Source organism: Dasypus novemcinctus, chromosome 10 (genome assembly GCF_030445035.2).
Source record: "Dasypus novemcinctus isolate mDasNov1 chromosome 10, mDasNov1.1.hap2, whole genome shotgun sequence".
In the NCBI taxonomy this organism is placed as follows: Eukaryota; Metazoa; Chordata; class Mammalia; order Cingulata; family Dasypodidae; genus Dasypus; species Dasypus novemcinctus.
In genome coordinates this window covers 79,075,719-79,100,669 of record NC_080682.1, presented here as the reverse complement: position 1 = coordinate 79,100,669, position 24,951 = coordinate 79,075,719, and the positions used below count along the sequence as shown (strand labels likewise).

Genomic DNA, 24,951 nt, shown 5'->3' with positions numbered 1-24,951 from the left:
ATTATGATGAAAAACCTCAAGATAATTTTAACAGCAAAGCTCATTGGTTATGCTTTCAATAGTTAAAAATTTACTCTTCTTTTTTAAAATATTCAGGGAGATGAAGAAGCAAATCTTGGTCTGCCCATTAGTCCTTTCATGGATCGTTCTTATCCTCAACTAGCAAAACTCCAAGAATCTTTTATCACCCACATAGTGGGTCCCCTGTGTAACTCCTATGATGCTGCTGGTTTGCTACCGGGTCAGTGGATTGAAGCAGAAGAGAATGATGATACTGAAAGTGGTGATGAGGAAGAAGATGGTCAAGAATTAGATACAGATGATGAGGAAATGGAAGACAATCTAAATTCTAGTAAGTATGCAGGGATACTATCATTTCTTTAGTGTTATTAACTGCAGATTTTCATTTAATTTGGATTTGGGTCTCTGATTTAGTAGTCATATTTTGAGTAACTACTGTATGCTGGTTACTGTGCTAATGCTGACACGCAGCAAGCATTTTTACCACATCTCAGAGTCATATCACTTGAGGGGCTGTGCTCTAGCCAGTGCTCTTCAACAGGCTCCACCTCTCCATGGTGTCGTCACATCAGAACATGTGAGGTGGGTGGGTCTTAGTAGCTAGTTCTCCTTCACCTCACCTCCTTTTGCCAGGCAGCTGAAGAGCACAACCTCCAAAGCAGCCTGCAAATCTGCCCTTACATAAACTTAAGAAATGGATCAATACAGTGAGGAGAAAAGGAAAAACACATTCCTTGACTTTAACTAGAGAACTCAGTTTTGGTATGCTGGATTACCAAACTGTGGTGACAAATTTTTCTATATAAGGCAGCAAATACAAATAGAAAATGAAAATTGCTTGTGTAATTGTGAATGAAATCAGTTATCTGTCCTTTATTTTTTTCTTTTTCTTTTTTAAAGATTTATTTTTTCAATTTATTTCTATCCCCTTCCCCACCTCCCCCCACCCCCAGTTGTCTGCTTTCTGTGTCCATTTGCTGTGTGTTCTTCTGTGACAGCTTCTATCTTATCAGCAGCACCAGGAATCTGTGTTTCTTTTTGTTGTGCCATCTTGTTGTGTCAGCTCTCCACACATATGGTGCCATTCCTGGGCAGGCTGCACTTTCTTTTGTGCTGGGCAGCTCTCCTTACGGGGCGCACTCCTTGCACATGGGGCTCCCCTACGCAGGGGGAAACCCCTGCGTGGCACAGCACTCCTTGCGTGCATCAGCACTGCACGTGGGCCAGCTCCACACGGGTTAAGGAGGCCCAGGGTTTGAACCGCAGACCTCCCATGTGGTAGACGGACACCCTGTCCACTGAGCCAAATCCACTTCTATCCTTTATTTTTAAGTGGAATTTAAATTTTGTCTAGCTAGATTTTTGACTGTTTTCCAAGCACACTATAAATCGGCTATGGTGATTACAACGATTCCCCCCCAACACACACACACACACACATGCTTTGTACTTAGAATTAGTATAGGAAACAATAATATTAAGCCATTGCCATTTGAGTGTCAACTTGGAAAGGTTGACTGGTTTTTAACAATTATTTATATTCACCAGAATTTTGGCAATTGTGTTTGATTCAATATCTTAAAAAATTTTAAACAAGCTGTTTATCAACTTTGCATTATTATTCATTTGAAATTTCAGCACCATCTTCCCCTTGCCCTACCTCAGCATTCTCTAATCCCCTTCTCTGTTTTATTTTTACCCATAACATGTAATATCATCTAACATGCTCATATTTTCCTTTTTATTTGCTTGTCTTAAGTCTTTCCACTAGAATGTGAGCTCCATAAGAGCATGGATTATTCTTATCTTACTGGTTTCTTCTCTAACCTTAGTGGTTAGATAAGTACGTGGAATATGGTAGGTACTCAGATATTTGTTGAATGAATGATTGAATCATATTGTTATGATTAAGAATGTATGTTTTAAATTTCACAGAACCACAAAGAAGGAAAGGTAGACGACGAATATTCTGTCAACTAATGCACCACCTCACTGAAAACCACAAGATGTGGAAGGAAATCATAGAGGAAGAAGAAAAACGTAAAGCTGATGGGAATAAACTGCAGGTGGAGAATTCCTCCCTACCTCAAGTAGATGAGATTCAGGTCATTGAAGAAGCAGATGAAGAGGAAGAGCGACAGTTTGAATAAGAAAGGGCATACTGAAGAAGTCCTGAGGGATGTACCCAGTGTCAGAAATCAGTGCCTCGTTTTCACTGTGCTTTCAGCTGACCCATTCCCATGTGGGCAGCCCTTAATACTGTGAGAGGATCCTTGCTGTGCCGGCAGTTTCCCACTCCTATGCACTTTCACCACATAGACTAGGAAATTATTCTTAGACCTTGGCTTGAGTTGACCCATGTTGCAAAGCCCTTACTTAATGCCTTCACTGGTGTATAAATACTCTGCCATAATGCTGCTTTGCTAAATAGTGAGCTCTTATTTTTCATGAGAGTAGCTATAACTAAAAAGAAGTTAAACGACTTAATTCAGTTTTCAAAGTGGCCAGAACTTTTTGCTTTTATGAGAACAGGATTCATATTATATTTCCACGTGTCTTTTATGTATTTGAATGTTTTGAAAAATGAAAAAGTCTATGCCTATCTAGAAAGGAAACCATTGCTGCCTTTCTGAGGGATCTTTGCTCAATGCAATCCACTGTTCAGTGCTGATCTCCTAGCTGTTTATCTATGAAGGACTGAGTGACCTTTGTTATATTTAACAAAATCCAGGTGCATCAATTTCTGATGCTTTTTACTGTTGTGTCTTATCTACTATTTGTGTTTTATTTCCACTCAGAGTATTCAGGTTTGCCATGGACATCAGAAGTCTGAATTCCAATCTTAATTGACTTTGTTTCATGGTAGAATTTTAAAGCTGTTTAGGTTAAACAATGAAGGAATTTTATTCTTTAAGAAAAACTGTTCTTATTTTTACTTTTGCTCAGGATTAGCGTTTTTAAACATAGTTAAAATAAACAGCACAGAATTGTCAGAAGAAAAAAATTTGTCCTAATATTGTGTTAAACTTTTATGAAATAAGCATCATTTTCTCTCTTCTTAGATAAATTTGAGGTAATTAAAGCCAAGGAAAAGAACATATGTCTTTTGCATTAATTCAAAATCAAGATTAAAAAAAACAAAAGAAATATACTGAACCCCAAAGCACACACATATTGAATGAATAATTGGAACATGGAGTTAGTTTTAGATCCATATTTTAGATACCATTTGTTTAGTTATTATAAAACTGACTGTCACCTTTTTTTAATTTCCCTCTGACTCAAGGTTATATGACTAAACTTACCTATGACTACTCAGTACGTCTAGAGTCCAACTGCAAGTCTGATTTCTGTGATGAAGTAAATGGTGGGACTATAGTTTTTATAGAACAAATCTGAATATGTTAGTAAATCATTTCACACAAAAACAAATGGTTAAATAACCATAATTAAGATTATTCTAAAGAAAATGGGCCATATTTACAATGTTTATAAACTTGATATGTACTTTAGTGAAAATATCTAATGATGTAAAGAACTACCAAGATGATAGCAAGATGGTAGACTAACATTTTCCATTATTCTTGGAATCCATATCAGAATATACTACTTGTGGATCTGTGAAGCTTTTGTTGACAGTGAAAATTAATTTCCCAAGGTAATTCCTTTGAAGTATGATATTGGCAAGCAGTTTCTTACCTATCTAGAACATTGGCTTAATCTGAAAGATATCAAAGATCAATGGAAGTGTTGGAATTTTTGATCCTGCATATAGTCATATTTAATGGATCACTAAGCTTTATTAGATACATTGAGTGCTGAGTTTCTTCTTGCCACTCACACTGTCATTGCCTCATAATCTGTAAACCAGTCCCACCATATACTGAGTAATAAAATTTTAACGGTAATTTATTGAGTTTACACTTATAATGTATATATCTCATGCTTATGTTTCTTTTAGAGTACATTTTTCTTACTCATAAGTGTATTTCTGCTATTGCTTCCTCTACTGCAGAATACATGTAAGTGTATTTTTTTAAATTCACACAGATGCATGTATACATCATGAGACTCAATCATATTTCTCTGGTTTATATATTGTTGACGTTTTGGGGATTCTTTAGAATATATTTTTATTTTCTTACAATAAGTATGGAGAAGCGGATGTAGCTCAAATGATTGGGCTCCTGTCTACCATAAGGGGGGTTCCTGGGTTTGGTTCTTGGGGCCTCCTGGTGAAGACAAGCTGGCCCACGCCTCGGAGAGCTGGCCCATGCCACAAGCTAAAACAACAAGATAACATGACAAAAAAGAGACACAGAGGAAAGACAATAAGAGACACAACAAACCAGGGAGCTGAGGTGGCTCAAGCAATAGAGTGCCTCCTTCCCACATTGGAGGTCCTAAAGAGAAGACAGGAAGAGAAGACAAGCAGATACAGAAGAACACACAGCAAGTAGACACAGAGAACAGATAGCGAACACAGGTGGTGGTGGGGGCAGGGAGAATTTTTTAAATGTATGTTTTTATTCTATTAAAAATACCATTACTGGGAATTCATTTTTAAATAATTTTAATTTACTAAATGTTGAAGTTAAAGATATAACCCTTGCTAAATAATTAATGCACATCAAAAAGAGCCCAAAGAAACACTGAAAGATATCCTTGCTGAACCTTTTAAATTCATAATTATAAGAAATGAATATAAGAGTGCATTGAGTATATATACTGCTATTAAATGGACTTTTACATGAAAATTGCCATTAAGTCATCACAGTTCCTATTTTGATTACAACTAAATTATTATTTTTTTTGAGAGTTTAATTTCATTTAATTTTTTTCATTAAAAATGTATTGCAATATGTCACTCATACATAAACATAAACAATAAGTGTATAGTAAAACTTGTAAACTTACAAAACAAACATGCATAACATCATACAGGGCTCTCATACCTCACCCTACCACCAATACCTTGCATTGTTGTGAAACATTTTTAACAAATGATGAAAGAGCATCCTCAAAATATTACTACTAGATGGAGAGAGCAAGATGGCGGCTGAGTGAACTTCCTGGTTACTAGCTCCTGTGGGGAATCGGCTGGGCGGCGTTGGAGACTCTTTGGGACCGGGCTGTTTCGGGAATTTTGCTGGTCCGGAGGTGTCTGGACATCGATTTGGAGGGAAGTGAACTTAACCAGCAATAAGAAATTGGAATAAGAAGAACAAAGGGACAAAGAGAAGATATAACACTTACGCAAAAACAACAGCTAATTAATCTCCAAGACTAGACAAAGAAGCTAAGGAACTGATTAAACCCATCAAGAAAAAATGATGACAAGACAGCAACAAAAATCTACAAACCAAACCAGTAATCAGGAAAACATGGCTGAATCCAATCAACAAACTAAAAATCAGGAAGGGGAGCAGATCTTCACACAAGCAATGAAAGATCTCAGAACATTTATCACTGACAAATTTGATGAAGTAATGAAAGAGGTTAACAACATGAAGACAACACTTGGAGGGGAAATTGCAGACATGCGCAAAAAAATAACATATGATGGAAATGAACACCACAATTCAAGAAATCAAAAATACACTTGCAGCAAATATCAGCAGACTAGAAGAGGCAGAGCAGAGAATTAGTGATGTGGAAGACAGTACATTGGAAATCAAACAGATAGTAGAAGTGGTTAATAAAAAGGTAGAAAAAATCCAGATAGGACTTAGGGACCTGAATGATAATGCAAAACGCTCAAACATACGTATTATAGGCATTCCAGAAGGAGAAGAGAAGGGAAAGGGGTCAGAAGGAGTGTTGCAGGAAATAATGACTGAAAACTTCCCAAATCTACTGAAAGAGACAGATATACATATCCAAGAAGCACAGCGCACTCCACTGGTCATAAACCCCAACAGGCCCGCCCCAAGACATATACTTGTCAAATTATCCAATGCTCAAGACAAAGAGAAAATTCTAAAAGCAGCAAGAGAAAAGAAAACCATCACATACAAGGGAAGCTCCATAAGATTAAGTGCTGATTTCTCATCTGAAATGATGGAGGCAAGAAGGCAGTGGTATGATATAGTCAAGGTACTAAGGGAAAAAAATTTCCAACCAAGAATACTCTATTCAGCTAAACTAGCATTCAAAAATGATGGAGAGTTCAAAATATTCACAGATAAACAGAAACTGAAAGAGTATATCAACAAGAAACCTCCCCTTCAAGAAATTCTTAAGGGAGTTCTGCAGGAAGAAAGAAAAAAAACAGGACAGAGATGGAGGAGAGTGTAAGAGCAACAAAAATGACAAAAATAGAAGGGGAAAATAAAATATTACAAACAAAATATAACAAACACAAATCCAACCAAAATATGGCTACCACAAAAAATCTCTGAATGTAATAACACTGAATGTCAACGGACTAAACTCACCTATCAAAAGATTCAGACTGGGACACTGGATAAGGAAATATGACCCATCTATATGCTGTCTACAAGAGACACATCTTAGACCCAGAGACTCATGGAGGTTGAAAGTGAATGGCTGGAAAACAATCATACAAGCAAACAACAACCAAAAAAAGGCAGGAGTAGCTATATTAATATCAGACAGAATAGACTTTAAATGCGAAACAATTGTGAGAGACAAAGAAGGATACTACATTTTAGTGAAAGGGACAATCTGTCAAGAACATCGAAAGATCATAAATATTTATGCTCCTAACAAGGGTGCCTCTAAATACGTGAGACAAACGCTGGAAAAACTAAGTGAAAAAATAGATGCATCTACAATTATAGTGGGGGATTTTAATACACCACTATCAAATCTGGACAGAACATCTCAAAAGAGAATCACTAAAGAAAACATTTGAACAGTATACTAGAAGAGCTGGATCTAATAGACATATATAGATCATTACACCCAAACACAGCAGGATATACATTTTTCTCAAGTGCACATGGAACATTCTCCAAGATAGACCATATGCTAGGCCACAAAGAAAGGCTTAATGAGTTCAGAAAGATTGAAATCATACAAAACAATATCTCTGATCACAGTGGAGTGAAGCTGGAAATTTACAAGGGACGGAGGGCCAGACTCCACACCACGATTTGGAAATTAAACAGCACACTCTTAGAAAAACAGTGGGTCAAAGAGGAACTCTCAAAAGAAATCAATGACTACCTTGAATCAAATGATAACGATAACACAACATACCAAAATTTATGGGATGCAGCATAAGCAGTACTGAGAGGGAAATTTATAGCCATAAATTCACATATCAAAAAAGAAGAAAGCAAAAATTGAAGAACTAACTGCACTTTTGACGGAATTAGAAAAACAACAACAAAGTAACCCAACAGGAAGAAGAAAGAAGGAAATAACAAAGATAAGAGCAGAACTAAATGAAATAGAAAATAAGAAAGCACTTGAAAAAATAAACAAGAACAAGAGCTGGTTTTTTGAGAAGATCAACAAAATTGACAAACCTTTAGTGAGACTAACAAAGAAAAAAAGAAAAAAGATGCAAATACACAAAATAAGAAATGAGAAAGGTGATATCACCACTGACCCCACAGAAATAAAGACTATCATAAAAGGATACTTTGAAAAACTATATTCCAACAAAAATGACAATTTAGAGGAAATGGACAAATTCCTAGAAACACATTAGCAGCCCATATTGACGAAAGAAGAAATTGAGGATCTTAACAAGCCAATCATAAGCAAAGAGATAGAATCAGTCATTAAAAATCTCCCAACTAAGAAGAGCCCAGGGCCAGATGGCTTCACAGGTGAATTCTACAAAACATTCCGGAAAGAACTAACACCAATCCTGTTGAAACTATTCCAAAAAATTGAAACAGAAGGAACATTGCCGAACTCCTTCTATGAGGCCAACATTATCCTAGTACCAAAGGCAAACAAAGACACCACAAGAAAGGAAAATTACAGACCAATTTCTCTAATGAACCTAGATGCAAAAATACTTAACAAAATACTTGCTAATCGTATTCAACAACACATTAAACAAATTATACACCATGACCAAGTGGGATTTATTCCAGGTATGCAAGGATGGTTCAACATAAAATCAATTAATGTGATACACCATATAAACAGATTGAAGGAAAAAAATCACATGATTATAGATGCAGAAAAGGCATTTGACAAAACACAGCACCCCTTCTTGATAAAAACACTCCAAAAGATCGGAATACAAGGAAACTTTTTGAACATGATAAAGAGTATATATGAAAAACCTACAGCCAACATTGTTTACAATGGCGAAATCCTGAAATCCTTCCCTCTAAACTCAGGAACAAGACAAGGATGCCCATTGTCTCCACTCCTATTTAACATTGTCTTGGAAGTACTTGCACGAGCACTGAGGCAAGAACCAGATATAAAAGGCATTCAAATTGGAAGGGAAGAAGTCAAAATTTCATTATTTGCAGATGACATGATCCTATACATAGAAAACCCTGAGAGATCTACAACAAAGCTTCTAGAACTCATAAATGAGTTCAGCAAAGTTGCAGGTTTTAAGATCAATGCGCAAAAATCAGTAGCATTTCTGTACACCAATAATGAGCAAGATCAGGAGGAAATCAAGAAACAAATACCATTCACAATAGTAAATTTAAAAAATCAGATACTTAGGAATAAATTTAACTAAAGAGGTAAAAAACTTATACATCGAGAACTATACAAGATTGTTCAAGGAAATCAAAGAAGACCTAAATAAATGGAAGAATATTCCTTGTTCATGGATAGGAAGACTGAATATTATTAAGATGTCTATCCTACCAAAACTGATCTACACATTCAATGCAATCCCAATAAAAATCAACACAGCCTTCTTTAAGGAACTAGAAAAACTAACTATGAAATTTATTTGGAAAGGAAAGAGGCCCCGAATAGCCAAAGACATATTGAAAAAGAAAAACGAAATAGGAGGAATCACACTTCCTGACTTCAAAACATACTACAAAGCTACAGTAGTGAAAACAGCATGGTACTGGCATAAGGAGAGACACACAGACCAATGGAATCGAATTGAAAGTTCAGATATAGAACCTCATGTATATAGCCATATAATATTCGATAAAGCCACCAAACCCTCTCAACTGCGAGAGAATGGCCTATTCAACAAATGGTGCCTGGAGAACTGGATAGCCATATGTAGAAGAATGAAAGAGGATTACCATCTCACACCTTATACAAAGATCAACTCAAGATGGATCAAAGACCTAAATATAAGAGCCAAGACCATAAAGATCTTGGAAAGCAGTGTAGGGAAACATCTACAGGACCTTGTAATAGGAAATGGCTTCATGAATATCACACCAAAAGCACGAGCAGCAAAAGAACAAATAGATAAATGGGACTTCCTCAAAATGAAAGCCTTCTGCACCTCCAAGGAGTTTGTCAAGAAAGTAAAAAGGGAACCCACACAATGGGAGAAAATATTTGGCAACCATATATCTGATAAGAGGCTTATAACTTTCATATATAAAGAACTCATAAATCTTGAAAACAAAAAGCTAAACAACCCATTTAAAAAATGGGAAAAAGATTTAAACAGACACTTCTCCAAAGAAGAAATGCAAATGGCTAAAAAGCACATGAAAAAATGCTCCAAATCTCTAGCTATCAGGGAAATGCAAATCAAAACTACAATGAGATACCATCTTACTCCCATAAGATTGGCAGCTATGAAAAAAACAGAAGAATACAAATGCTGGAGAGGATGTGAAGAAAGGGGAACACTCATCCACTGCTGGTGGGAATGCAGAAGGATCCAACCATTCTGGAGGACAGTTTGGCGGTTTCTCAAAAAACTAACCATAGATTTGCCATATGACCCAGCAATACCACTGCTGGGTATATACCCATCAGAACTGAAAACAAGGACACAAACAGATATATATGTACACCAATGTTCATAGCAGCATTGTTTACTATCGCCAAAAGTTGGAATCAATCCAAATGTCCATCAACAGACGAGTGGATCAATAAAATGTGGTATATACACACAATGGAATACTACTCGGCTGTTAGAACAAATACACTACAATCACACGTGATAACATGGATGAACCTTGAGTATCTTATGTTGAGTGAAGCAACCCAGGCATTGAAGGACAAATACTACATGACCTCAATGATATGAAATAAGCAAACTGCCTCAGAGAGCTAGACTCCAGAAAAGAGGCTTACAGGAAATTGGGGGGTGGAGGAAGGATGTGAGTTAACGTCTGTAGGGGTGGAATCTGTGATGAGCTGGCAGTAAGTATGAGCACAAAGAAGGGACAAAATGGGGGCAAGAGGTTACCTTCGGGTGGGGCTTTGTGGGTTTGAGGGGGGCTGGGGATGGGCAGAGGGGTAATATTGTCCAAAAATTGGGGGGAGGGAGGGGCAACATACAAACATGGGAGAGTATCAGGTGTTCGTTGAGAACAAAATGTTGAGAAAATCGTATCAAAGTATAAGTAGGAGGGTTACCTGTTTAGGATGCTCAGGGGGTATGGTCTGATGTGGGATGGACTCTGGGCGAATAGCTGAAGGCTCATTTTGCCAAGGTGGGTTGTACCATTGGGAAGAGACCCAAGAAGTGAGAGTTGGGGTGGACCCACATCCTGGGGAGGACTAATGCCGTCAAATAGAACTGTATCTCTAGTGAGAAAGGATGGCTCCCAGGGCATTAGGGCAGTTGAGAAAGTCAGGCCCTGAATACTGCTGCAAGTATCTCTGGACATGGCTTCTCAGGAAATGGAGATTGGCTGGCATTGTGGGCCCCAAGGGGAGGGGAAAATGGATGTGGAATGGATGGAACCAAGGTAAATATGGGGGCAAGAGAGTTTTGTGAGAGTACACGAAGATGAATATAAAACATGTAATATTAAAACCAAAAACATATAGGGGACGACAGACTAATAATGTAAACCATAAGGCAAAACATAGGATAACTAAAAAATTTAGAAAACTGTACAACCTGAAGTATGGACCACATAATAAGCACAGATGTCATCTTGTTTGAAAGCTATTGTCTCGGAATATGTTCATCAGTTTCAGGAAATATGATATGAACAAGTTAAGAGATTATCGCTGTGGAAGGGAAAAGGTTTTATGGTGAATCTGGGGAAGTACTGTATATTGTATATATGAATTTCAGTGATCTAAGACTCTTGTGAAGCTGACATTATGTTGGGATTCACTTTACAGGAAGTTTTGGATCACAGAGTGGTTCAACAATGGCAGTGGAGGAATACTGATATAGGATGTTATTGACAGGATATATATGGTTGACAGGGAGTTGTACAGGGCATATGCCCAGGGTATATAGTAATGTCTAGATATACTCATAGTGGAAACAATTAAAAACAACAGCTGGGGGGGTACTGGGCCCCTGGCCGGGGGGTCACTGTCGTGGACCCTGGGGGAGCAGTGGCAGTCCCCCAGGTGCAACGGCAAGAACGAGGAAGGAAGGAGGGCCCAAACAGTGGGCTCCTGATACTAATGGCTATGCTTTTGAGCCTATACACCTGCAATAAGAATAAGGCCTAGAGTAGCACTGTGCCTGGGAGTTTCCTCCTGACAGCCTTCATGTTACTCAAATGTGGCCACTCTCACAGCCAAACTCAGCATGTAGATGCAGTGCATTCCCCCCAGCGCAGGACATGACACCCGGGGATGAGCCTCCCTGGCACCGAGGGATCACTACCACATACCAGCTGAAGATGCAACTAGAAAAGGACCTTGAATTAAAGGTTCAACACGGATCAGCAGAATATCCCTGTCTACATATAATAACATGACTTCAAAATGCTGTTTGACCTAATGTAAGGGGGAAATGGAAAGGAGAAATGAGAATATAAGGCTATGAGTCTCTAAAAAAGAGTCTGGAGGTTGTCAGAAGGAATGCCCTTATGCACAACTGAGCAGAGTCTGAGAGACAGATAAAGTAGATACAACCCCAGGTATTGGTTCTTTTGAGGAATAAAGAGACCCACGGGTTCTATGGTCATGGCAGATGGGGTTCACTGCCATGGCAGATGGCCCTTCTTTGGAGCTGGTGTTTCTGCATGATGGAATTGGACTCAGAGGGGATCTCTTTTCACAAAGACTTGCATGCTACTTTATTGGAATTGTAGTTGGTGCTGGGGTTTTAGATATATTTAGGGGATTTGAATCTCTGGACTGATAATATGACACCCAGGCCCAGAGCCTCAACAGACCGGCTCCTACACTTTGATTTATTGGACTTACCCCCACTCAGCTAACATCGAGTTGAAGAAGGTCAACCACCACACCATGGAGCCTAGAGTGTCTACAACTGAAAGCAGGAGGAGTGCATCCAGTATCCATGTGGAATCTAAGCCCCCACTTGACATAGATGTGCAATGGACACAACCAATCCAGTGTCCACAGAGAAAATGTGGAATGGGTGTGGGAAGGGTAGCCATGGTGGCTGCTGGGTTTGGGGAATGGGAGGAAGAGATGAGATGTGGAGGCGTTTTCGGGACGAGGAGATGTCCTGGGTGGTGCTTCATGGACAATTACGGGACATTGTAGATCCCCCCAGGGCCCACTGGATGGAACGTGGGAGAGTGTGGGCTATGATGTGGACCATTGACTATGGGGTGCAGTGATGCTCAGAGATGTACTTACCAGGTGCAATGGATGTGTCACAATGATTGGAGAGAGTGTTGCTCTGGGGAGAGCGGGGGGTGGGGGCGGTGGTGTTGAATGGGACCTCATATTTTTTTAATGTAATTTTAAAAAATAAATAAATAATTTAAAAAAATATTACTACTAAACAATGTATCTTATCTTTGGTGTATTTTCCACTCAACCAACCATATTTTTTTTAAAAACTTTTATTGATACTTGAACATAAACAATAAGTGTATAGGAAATGTTGTAAACCTACACAGCAAATATACATATCATACAGGGGTCCTGTATATCACCCACCACCAACACCTTGCATTGTTGTGAGACATTTATTACAAATTATGAAAGAATATTGTCAAAATCTTACTATAGTCCATATCTTACATTTGGTGTATTTTTCCATCAACCCACCCTATTTTTAAAAAATATATTTTTATTACAGATGTTGTGAACTTAAAAAACAATCACGTTCATGTGCAGAAATCCCAAACACCACCCTTCCATCAACACAACACACCGTGGTGGGACATTTGTTATAGACTGTGAGATAGTATCATCAGACTATTACCACTAACCATGGTCCACAGCGTACATTTGGTACACTTTTTCCATATTTCCCCATTACCAACTCAGTACATCTTTGGCATAGATGCATAAATAGTATTGCTGTTAACCACAGTCCACAGGTCACTCCTGTTGTATTTTTCCCATGCCTCTCCACATTCCTAACATCCTACAATAGTATATACATCTGCTCTAGCTCATGGAAGAACACTCTTGCATCTGTACCATCAACCACAATTCTCATCCACCTCTGGATTTATAGTCATTCAGTCCCTAGATTATTCTCTAGCTTTCTTTCATTTGACATATCGCTAGACTCCCCTTTCCAGTCACATTCCCATTTATAAACCAATTGTTACTCACTATAATGTGTTACTATAGCAGTTTGATATGGTTATGAATTCCAAAAATAGATACTGGATTATGTTTGTAATCTGGTCTGTACCTGGGCGTGATTGAGTTATGATTAGGGCTTTCATTGCGCCATGTCAGTAGGGTGTTGAGTCCCTGCCCCTTGGTGGATGGGGACTCAAGATAAAAGGCATGGCAAAGGACAGAGTTGAGGGTTCTTGATGTTGAAGTTTTGATGTTGGAGTTTGGTGCTGAAGCTGGAGCCCCAGGGAGAGAGACAGAGCTCTTTGCCTGATAGTCTACAGCTGACCTTGTGGACAGAGGCAAAGCCTAGAGAGCCTCATAGTCTACAGCTGACCTTGTGGAGAAAACAGAGGCGCTGAGCCCAGAGGAACCCAGGAAGCCTGAACCCTTGCAGATCTCAGCAGCCATCTTGCTCCAACACGTAAAAGCAGACTTTGGGAGGGAAGTAACTTATGCTTTATGGCCTGGTATCTGTAAGCTCCTACCCCAATTAAATACCCTTTATAAAAACCAACCAATTTCTGGTATTTTGCATCAGCACCCCTTTGGCTGACTAATAGTTACCATCAACTCTATACATTTCCACACTGTTACAGTAAAGTTAATGAAAACTTCTACAAACATTACTTATCAGTAGTCCATCTCAGCCCTCTTCTTATCTTCTTTAAGAATCTGCCACCTACCACCAGGTCATGAAGATGTTTTCCTACATTTTCTTCGAAGCTTTATGGTTTTTGCTTTTATAAATATGTGTTTAATCCATTTTGAATTAATTTTTGTATAAGGTCTGAAATAGGGGTCCTCTTTCTTTTTTTTAGGTACGGATATCCAGTTCTCCCAGCACCATTTGTTGAATGGTCTGTTCTGCCCAAGCTGGGTGGGTTTGACAGGCTTGTCAAAAATCACTTCACCACAGATGTGAGGATCTGTTTATTAACCCATCAGTTTGGTTCCACTGGTCTATCTTTATGCCAGTACCATGCTGTTTATACCACTGTAGCTAGGTAATATGATTTAAAGTCCAGAAGTGAGAGTCCTTCAACTTTACTTTTCCTTTTTAAGATGTTTCTGGCTATTTGGGACTCCTTACTATTCCAAATAAAATTGATAATTGTGTTTTTCATTTATGTTAAAAATGCTGGTGGAATTTTTATTAGGATTGCTTTGATGCTGTATATCAATTTGGATAGGCTGGGCATCTTAATATTTAGTCTTCCAATCCATGGGCTTGGAACGTTCTTCCAATTATTTAGGTCATTTTTTATTTCTTTTAACAATGAATTGTAGTTTTCTGAATACAAGTGCTTTACATACTTCGTTAAGTTTATTTCTAAATATTTGATTCTTTGAGTCACTATTGTAAATGGAAATTTTTCCTGACTTCCTCCTCAGATTGTGCATTACTAGTTGTCTTTAAAATATATTTCATCTGATATAAGTAGAGCTACTTTTTTTCTTTTTCAGTTACTACATGTGTAAAATATCTTTTTCCAGCCTTTCACTTTGAATCTATTGGTATCTTTGGGTCTAAGGTGAGTCTCTTGCAGACAGCATATAAATGGCTCATGCTTTCTTATTCATTTGTCCAGTCTGTGTCTTTTGATTAGGGAGTTTAATCCATTAACAGTTGAAGTTATTACTGTAAATGTCACCCATTTTGACATTTGGGCTTTATCTGTCATATTTTATTTTCACCACTCTTTTGACTTTTAGTTTCTTTTAATGGCATAATCTTCATTTCTAGACTCTCTTCCAAGTCTCTCTCTCTCTCTCCTGTCTTTTCCTTTTCAGACTGTAGCACACCCTTTAGTATTTCCTGCAAGGCCAGTCTCTTTGTTATAAACTCTCTCCATTTCTGTTTATCTGTGAATATTCTAAACCCGTCCTCATTTTTTAAGACAATCTTGCCAAATATAAGATTCTTGGCTATAAGTTTTTCTCTTGTGGTATCTTAAATATATCATACCACTGTCTTCTTGCCTCTATGGTTTCTGATGAGAAATCAGCCTTTAATCTTATTGGGGATCCCTTATATGTTATGCATTGGTTTTCACTTGCTGCTCTCAGTATTCTCTCATCTTTGACATTTTACCTTCTAATTACTATATGTCTCAGAGATGGTCAATTTGGATTTATTTTGATGGAAGTATATTGTGCTTCTCAGACAGAGATATCTATGCCCTCCAATAAGGTTGGGAAATTTTCTACCATTATTTCTTCAAATATTCCTCCTGCCCCTTTTCCCTTCTCTTCTCCTTCTGGGACACACACAACACATATGTTTACATATCTCTTGCTGTCATTTAGTTCCCTGAGACTGGTTCAAATTCCTCTTTTTTTTTTTTTCATCTCTTCTTTTGTATGTTCACTTTTGGAGGACATGTCTTCAAGCTCACCAATCCTTTCTTCTGTCTCCTCAAATCTGCTGTTATATGACTAGTGTATTTTTTATTTCATTTATTGCACATTTCATTCCTGTAAGAGCTATTTTTCTATGTATGCTTTCAAATTCTTCTTTGTGCTCATCAAATGTCTTCTTAATATTCTTCATCTCTTTAGCCATCTCATTGAGTTTATTAAGGAGATTTGTTTGAACATCTGTGATTAGTTGGCTCAACTCCTTTACATCATCTGCAGGCTTATCTTGTTCCTTTAACTGGACCATATCTTCCTGTTTCTTGGTACAGATTGCAGATTTTTGTGTTTTGACATCTCTATTAAAGATGTATTTATACTGGGTGCAGTTTCTTAGTTTAGGGCTTTCTTGCCCTTTCTCCCTTGCTGGTTGTGTAGTAGAAGCCTTGGATGTAGTTGCTTATAAGCTATAGAGGCTTAAGCTGCTCACATTTCCCCAGGGACCCATGGAGCTTCTCCTACCTTTTCTCCTTTGCCAGGTGTAGAGACAGAGCCACAGCCATGTGTAATAATCCAAGTCATGCAGGCCTGGATTGTAATTGCCTGGAGAGACTGATGAAGGCCTGCCTTTATTCCCCTGCCTGGGGCAGGGATGGAGCTACAGGTGTGCGCAGCTATCCCATGTGGGTCCAAAATGACTGCAGTTGCCCCAGTAGACTTCTGATTATTCAGTCTCTGCCAGCTGAATGTATCTGCAGTTACCCAGACAGGCTGTGCTGGATCTGCCAGCTTCCTCTCTGCCAGCAGTGGGATTGAAGCCTCAGCTAGGGCTGCAGTCCAATCTGGGTGGAAAGAAGCCAGTCTGTACCATCACTGGTGATTTTCAATCAGCCCAGCTTCCCCTCATGCTAAGGGCAGAGTAAAAATGGCAGCTACGGGCCTTTCTAACTTGGACATGTTCAAACTTTAGCTGTTCTTAGGGTTATACTTTAGCCAGCCAAATTTACTAATCAGTAGTTGAAGGTTGTGTCCAACCATCTTTTCCTACTCTGCTTTTGAGAAATGGAGCTTCCAACTCCAGCCACAGAGCAGTTCCTGTGGTGGCTATGCCACCAGAGTAGGATGATCACTGGCCTCCATGGCATGGCCTTTCCAGATTAGCTTTTGTTATGATAATTTTTACCATGAATTTGCTGGTTGTTTTAAGCCACTGGTCTTGCAAATAATCTTTGAGTGCTCTAAAATATCTACAAGGGTAATGACACATTTTTCTCCATAAAAATCTACTTTTCAAATTTCATGTTTTGAAGATTTTTCCCTGCTCTTTCCATCATTGACTTTGCTGGTGCTGTTGGCTTTTTCTATTCATTTTTACAAGAATCCTAGATTCTGGCATTGCTTAAGTTGTCAGAAATATCCTTTCTCTCTCTAGATTGCATCATCTCACAGGAACAAACTTCACAAAAAGAAAGTAACTTAGTATAGTTGCCAGGATAATCCAAGCATCTTTAAGGGTTTGCAGGATTAAGGGTGTTGGGTGAAGCAGGGATGAATGGCTTCTCAGAAGGTGATTTTTAAGTTGAGAACTAAAAATTAAATATTATCTTAAATATTAGGTTGCTTAGGAGAGAGAATAATGACATGTATAGAGGCCAGGAAAAAACATCCCCACATTGGAGACACCAAAAGAAATTTAGGGTGGCTGGAACATAGAGTCCAAGAAGAGAGAGGCCAGTTAATGAAAGGCTTTAGCATGAGATGTCTTTTAAACTTTATCCTAAAGGAAATGGGGAACAATTGAAGAGTTCTGAGAGAGTAACAATTAGATTCACATGTGTTGAATGGAGAAACAAGATGGGACATAGAGACCTTAGTGGTCTAGAGTAGGATAGGTCATAGGACAATAGGGAAACGGATTTAGAGAGATTTTAGATGTACAATCTCCCTGGTGATTAATTGGATATGGTGGTAAAGGAGTTGATGGTGACTCTCCAATTTCTGGTTTCATCAACCCTATTATTCACTGAGACAAGATATAGCAGAGAAGGAGTAGATTTTTGAATATGAGTGAGAAGATGAATTAATTTTGGAGTAAATTGAGATCAAAGGGTTTTGAAGATACTCAAGTATAGTTAAATATGGGTGTGAAACTCAGAAGAGAGATGTGGGCTGGGGGTATAGGTTAGGAGTCAACAGTCTATACCAGATTCAATGGCATTTTTGTAGAACAGCATCAACTTTTGCCTGGAAATGATTCCCAAGTTCAGTATCCCAGAACTATCTTCAGTTCTCTTGAGGAGGCTCACAGCATCAAAACTTTGGCTAGAGGATCCCTGTTTCTTGAAGGAAGCTTTTTTTGGGAGGATGGGGGGAGGTTAGTGGGTATTGAACCCAGGATCTTTTTTGTGGGAAGCCAGTGCTCAACCACTGAACCACATCAGCTTCCCCAAGTTAGTTTTTTGTGTTTTTTGGGTTTTTTTGTTTTGTTTTGTTTCCTAGGAGACACTGAGAACTGAAACTGGGACATCCTGCATGAGAAGCAGGTGCTCAACCACTTGAGCCACATCCACTCCCTGAAGTAATCTTTATGACAGGATATTCACAGATAATTTCATCAGAAAGATAGTGAATGGAGATCTTGTTGTTAAAAGTTTTGTTGTGGTCTATTTTCCCTTGATAGCTTTTTTAGTTTTATTAACCTGAATAAAGAAACAAATGATCCAAAAGGGATATGAATAGTATACCATTAAGAAGATGAAACTCAAGAAGAATAAATGTGATTTCTTGTATTTCATCCAAATAACTGTTTGTAGTACAGGATAAATGGAGAAAGATAGGTTTAATAAGACTTCTAATGATAAAAGCCCTGAGCTGTTGTCATTATCTAAAAATATGGTTCTCTGGTTGAAAAAAAAAAAAAAGGCAAAGGAGATCTTAAATTGCATTCCTCAAAATATACTTTCTGCATCCACCCTATTCTTTCTGGAGTTAAAGTTATCAAGGCTATGTTGACAACTATTTTCTGTCAGCATTTTGAAGATAATATGCCATAGTCTTCTGCATTGCGTTGTCTCTTTTATAAAGTCAGCTTTAAGTCTTACTGATGCTTCTTTGAAATTATTTTCTTTGTATTTATGCTTTATGACATTCAAAGGACTTCTTCAATATCCAGCTTGATATCTTTCATCAGTTTTGGAAAACTTGCAACCATTCTCTCTTCAAATATTGCTTCTGCCTCATCCTTTTTCTCACACAGTTGTTAGATCTTTTAATTGTATCTCTTAAGTCCCTCAAACTCTTTTCTGTATTTTCCTTTTGTCTCTGTGAATAACTCTAGGTGGGTGGGTTTTTCACTAATTCATTTCAGTCATGCCTAATTTGCTATAAAACCCATTCAGTAAATTCTTATATTCAGTTATTTCTAGTTCATTTCAGTTCTAGAATTTCCATTTGATTTTTTGTTGTTTTCAATTCTCTGATGAACTTCTCAATCTTGTCTTTTATTTCCTTTAACATTACTCTAGGTTTTAAGAAGCAGAGACTGAGATAGGGATATTTGTACAAGAGATTTAATTAAGGCATGTTTTTGGGTTAAACCCTGTAAATTGGTGAAGGAAACAGGATAGGGAAAGGCATATGTGTCGCTTATGTACTTTTGGATTAGTCAGTTACTGTTTGCTGGAGATGAGGATCTTGGTTGGTTAAATAGCCTCCTAGGGAACTTCCAGGAAAGGTGACTCAACTGGGGCCCATTAACTGAGGCCAATTTTCTGGAAAAGGGTATTAGCAGCTAGCACCCATAGTGGCTGGGAGTGTGTTTGTGTTGCAGGTAGGGGAGATGGGAGTGGAGTGGGTGAATCTACCTAGTAAAGAGAAACTGGATAAAGCACTAAGAATGTCTACTATAAGCATTAAGTATGGCTACTGCACAGTTTGTATCTGATAAGTCTGGATCTGATGAGGGTATCTTTCTATTGCCTGTTGTTTCTCTTGGTTTCAGTCATAATATCTTCTCATATGCTAATTATTACTGAGTGCCAACACTGAATATGAAAAACTGAATAAATATTTGAGACCTGGGATTTTATCTTCCCCAAGAGAGGATTTTTAGTTGCTTCTGGCAGGCTGCAGAGGAATTAGTAATTCTGAATTGCCTTAATTCAACTAGGATTGAGGCGATTCAAAACTGGGCTTCATTCTGGTGAAACCCACTGGTTCACTCTTTCTCCAAGGGTAAAGCCTGTCTTAGTTTGCCAGGTTGCTATGTAACAGATACTACACACTGGCTGGCTTAACAACAGGAATTTATTGGCTCATGCTTTCAGAGGGCAGAAATACAAAATTAAGGCACCCCAAGGCTATGCTTTTTCACCAAAGTCTGTAAGCATTCTGGTGCTGGCTTGTCACAATCCTTGGGGTTCCTTGGCTTGCAGCTCTGCCTCCTGTTGCATGGTGATCTCTTTCTCTCTGTCTGTTCTGGTTTCTGCTAATTTCCAGCTTCTGGCTCCTTCCTGTGTCTTTCTCTGAAGTCTCTGTCCAAATTTCTTCCACTTATAGAGGACTCCAGTAACATGGATTAAGGCTCACCCTGATTCAGTTGGGCCATATACCTAAATATGATCTTAAAATGTCTTATTCACAAATGAATCCATACTTTAACTGGTAATATATTTTCAAAGGGTCCTATTTACAAATGGGTTCACACCCACAGGGATGTGAATTAAGATTAAGAACATATCTTTTTTGGGGGTACATAATTCAATCTACCACATATCCTATTAGGGTCACTCTGAAGGTCCTATTCTCCAATTTTTCTCTCCTAACCCCTTGAGTCTGTCAAAAGCTGCTTAACTTCTTAGCCTTTCAATTGCCTCTTCCAGAATTGGTTGACAACTCTAGAGGATAATAAGTGTGACATTCCAGGTTCACTTCTTTATGTTTCTAACTTTTTTATATATTAGGTCCATAATTCTTTTTTGACTCATTTATCTGATGTCTTGAAACAAATTGTTTTATTCCATACATCTGTCTAGTTGTTGTCATTGGAAGTTTGTCCAAATTAGTCGGCCATTATTGTAACTAAAACTCCACATTACAAATTTTACAATAATTTTTTTTGCTTTTCTTTAGTTTTATCACCTACGTATGCATTTCTCTAAATATCATAGCTTAATTGCAACAGTTCTGAACTTTATACATATGGAATCTTATAATATGTATTCGGGATGTCTGGCTTCCTTGACTCCACATTACATTTTTGACATTAATCCATGTAGTTCATTAATTTTATTTCTGAATTAATGAGTATACCACAATTTATTTACCCATTCTACTATTGTTACATATTTGAGTTATTTCTAATAGTTGGTTATTGAATATAATATTGCTATAAAAATTCTTATACATGTCTGGGGGAAATAGATCGCTAGAGTATACCTCCAAGAGTTAAATGGATAGTGTTGTAAAAATGAGCCCAAGATGGCCTCTGTGTAGTGGCCTTATGTGTTTACTTCTTCAAAGCAGCCTGGGTCCATTAAAAAAGCACAGGCTGATGCCAAACTCAAATCCTTACACATCCAAATATTTGAAAAATAGCCCAAACAAGTAAATTTTAGCCAGAGTTAATCTGCTTTGCATAACCCCACAAAACTTTTCCCAATGTCTGTTCTCAGTTTGAAAAGACCGTGCACTTATATAAGGTCCCAAGTCACTGAGCTCTTTGGCCCAGAGGCTCCCAGACATGCTGACAGCACCATCGCCTAGAAACTTAATACCGTCCCCCTCCCCACCTTTCCTTTCTCATCTTTCCCAGGAGTTTGGGAGTTCCCCCTTGCCCTGCTTCCTTTTTGGTGGCTGTCTCATGCTGGGCTCTGGAAAGTTTCCTCTTGCAAGGGACTTACCCTCTCATGCAAAGCTGTCAGTGTTGTCTCCAACAAATAGCTTGTATGTTACTGCCCTCTGATGGTCAAATATTTTTTCTTTTTCAAGTCTGAAATCTCCACATTTGAACTCAGTACAGATGGATCATAGGTATGTACATCTTCAATGCACCTAGATACTGCCAACTGTTTTCAAAAGTGGTGCCAATTTACTGTCTTAATCGCATTTTTTCATTTCAGATATCCTCTCCCTATTCTGTGGATTTTCTTTTTGCTTTCAATATTTTTTTTGTGAACAGATTATCTTAATTATAGTACAACTGATTATCTTAATTATAATACAGTACAATATATCAATCATTGTATTCATGGCAACTGCTTTACATGTCCTGCTTTAATAATATTTTACAGCCTGAGATAATGAAGATAATATTCTATATAATACACTGAAAGCTTTATTGTCTTGCCTTTAATATTCAGATTTACAATCCAGTGGAATTAATTTTTATGTATGTTGTGAGCTGGGGTCAAGTTTTATGTTTTACATCTAGCTATCAATTATCTTAGCACAATGTATATTTAAAAGATCCTCCTTCCCCACAGATAAACAATGTAATCTTGACCATAAGCAATATAAGCAGATCTGTTTCTGGGCCTTTTAATGTATTTCATTAGTTTGTCTTTCCTTGAATCAATACATATCATCTTAATTACTTTGGCTTTAAGTCTTGCTATTTGGTAGAACAAGTCCTCTCACCTTATTCTTCTTGGAAGAACACTTCCTTTAGAAGCGTTTTAATGTTTTTCGCACTTATCTTTTGTACATTCTTGTTATGTTTCTCATATTTTATTTTTATTAATATTGAAAAATGGTACTTTGTCTTCATACATTTTCTATTGGTCACTATATAGTGATTTTTAAAATATTTTGTATTTTAATTTTATATACCATCACATTACTGAATTATCTTACCTCCTGGTGCTCACGCACATGCCACCACGCCTATATACCATTACATTACTGAATTATCTTACCTATTGGAGCTCATGCACATGCTACCATGCCTAAAATTCCTTTAAAGTACAAATTAATTTGGGTTCTAATTACTTCTTTAATTCTCTATGGACCTGGGCTGGTACCTGACCAGAAGGGAGCTGGCAAATGGAAGCAAAGTCCCTTGGGACAGAAGCCAGGTAAGAGTCAAGAAGGTATGAGGGGAACGTGGTGCCAGACAAGAGGCTGAAAAGTCCAGCACAGCTTAGGGCATCCTAGGTCCTTCTTAGCAACACCTATCACTTGCACCTTTGTTTTCCTTGACTGAGAATTTTTACCTTGGAAATCAAAGAAACTTGAAAAAAAATCATAGCTAATAATTGGTATTGCTTTAGTCCAGTGTAAAAAGACCCATCTATGTTCATTTGTTGCTGTAACTTGTGTACGTACACATACACATCGAATAAACAAGGTTCAGGGGTGAGGCAAACAGACATACAGCCTTGCTGCCCAAGACATCTATGCACGTTCAGCGTCTTTTAGCACAGATGAGATAGGGTTGGGGTTGCAACGTCATGCCTAACCTGGGATTGAGATTTGGAATTAGTTCATGTGGAAAATGCAAGTGAAACTGCTGAAGTAATGCTGTGAAAAACAAGAACATTTCCATCCGAGCCAGCTGTTCTCCAAGACAATGTCTTCTCCCTAAACAGAAAAAATACATAAAATAATTTTCAAAAATTCACAGTATTTACTAAAATTAATGTCTAATATTTGGGTGCTATTCAGGAAATCTGGAATTTAAGAAAAGTTAAAGTCATGATTATTAAAGGATTCTTTTAAATCCCAAAGAATGGAAATTAGCACTACAGTCCCCAGAACTCTCTATTTTCAGCTCTTAGACTTCTGTAGTCTATTAGTTCTGTCCTCCACTTTACTTGCATGTTGCAACAGAGGCAAAGATATGCCATCAAAGATGTAATCTGCTGTGTGATGTTTTGTTCTATTAATACAAGATAAGCCCATTTCACTTCAACTAATGAAATGTGTACTCTTCCTCAACAAAGAAGCTTTTTCCAATCCATCTTTCATGGGTTTTGTGATATGTGTAGTTTTCTCCAGCAAGTCTTTTCCTAGTTGGAGATGAGGGAGATTAACTTGGAGATGGGAGAGTTAGATTCTGGTTTTATTTCAAAATAATGTATCATTCCCCTTCTTTGAGTCTCATTTTTCTCAAGCTACCTGTAACTGACTTCTAGCTCCACAAATTTTCTATACAAGCAAAATAGTTTCAAAAGCCAGAGCTTCTCAACAGTTTATTCCAATTATCAAATTAAGGCTTGTTTATTCTGAGTAGAAAAAGGTGATATTACCTCTAATTAAAACATTCTCTCCCGTAAGAATCAATGCCGCATTTTCAGAATTAGAATATATTATTCTAGTGTGGGAGGGGAAGAGGGTGAGGTTATAGGAATTCCTTATATTTCTGATGCGACATTTATGTAATCTAAAGCTTCTTTAAAAAGTTAAAAAGAAAACAAAACAAAAGAATATATTATTCTACAGCAGGATGCTGCACATGATGAATCATCATTATACTTCATTCTAAACATATACCCCTGGGCAAGTGCTCTTACCTAGGGAAAAAGGAACCAAAGCTTCCTTCTTGGCAAAACATCCACTGCTGTCTAGAAATCGCTCAGGATAGAATAATTCTGGGTCTCTCCAGTACTTTTCATCAAAGTGTACAGAATAAAGATTTGTAATTACTGTTGTGCCTTTAGGAATGGAATAACCACGTACAACTGTATCTTCAGAAGTTGCATGGAAAATCCCTAATGGAACTATATTACAGAATCTTAAAACTTCATGCAAAACTGCCTCTGTATAAGGCATTTTGCATTTGTCGTCCCAAGAAGGCTTCCCATTGGGGCCTATAATTAAATCAATCTCTTTCTGAACTTGTCCTGTCAGAGAAAAAGTATTCAAGTTATTATATAATCCTTTGAATTATATATAAAATAATTTCCCTTTGAGGTAACATATAAGATAACCTATTGAAAAACAACAGGGTAT

General features: G+C 37.8%; 2 protein-coding genes across 3 annotated transcripts in view; one reads left to right on the top strand and one right to left on the bottom strand.

Moving 5' to 3' along the window:
• Positions 1 to 3,929, top strand: part of PDE3B (phosphodiesterase 3B) — a 260,862-nt gene extending 256,933 nt beyond the window's left edge. The window contains exons 15-16 of the mRNA XM_004472520.4: positions 97 to 352; positions 1,957 to 3,929. Coding sequence (XP_004472577.2) covers positions 97 to 352; positions 1,957 to 2,171 — 471 coding nt within the window. The 3' untranslated portion in view covers positions 2,172 to 3,929. The remainder of the gene's footprint in view (positions 1 to 96; positions 353 to 1,956) is intronic.
• A 15,622-nt stretch (positions 3,930 to 19,551) lies between these two features.
• CYP2R1 (cytochrome P450 family 2 subfamily R member 1) overlaps positions 19,552 to 24,951 on the bottom strand; it is a 36,082-nt gene continuing 30,682 nt past the window's right edge. For both annotated transcript variants that reach the window (XM_004472517.4, XM_004472518.4), the window contains 2 exons: positions 24,513 to 24,842; positions 19,552 to 23,580 (listed from right to left, as the gene is read on the bottom strand). In XM_004472517.4, the coding sequence (XP_004472574.3) occupies positions 23,405 to 23,580; positions 24,513 to 24,842 (506 nt within the window). In that variant the 3' untranslated portion in view covers positions 19,552 to 23,404. The remainder of the gene's footprint in view (positions 23,581 to 24,512; positions 24,843 to 24,951) is intronic.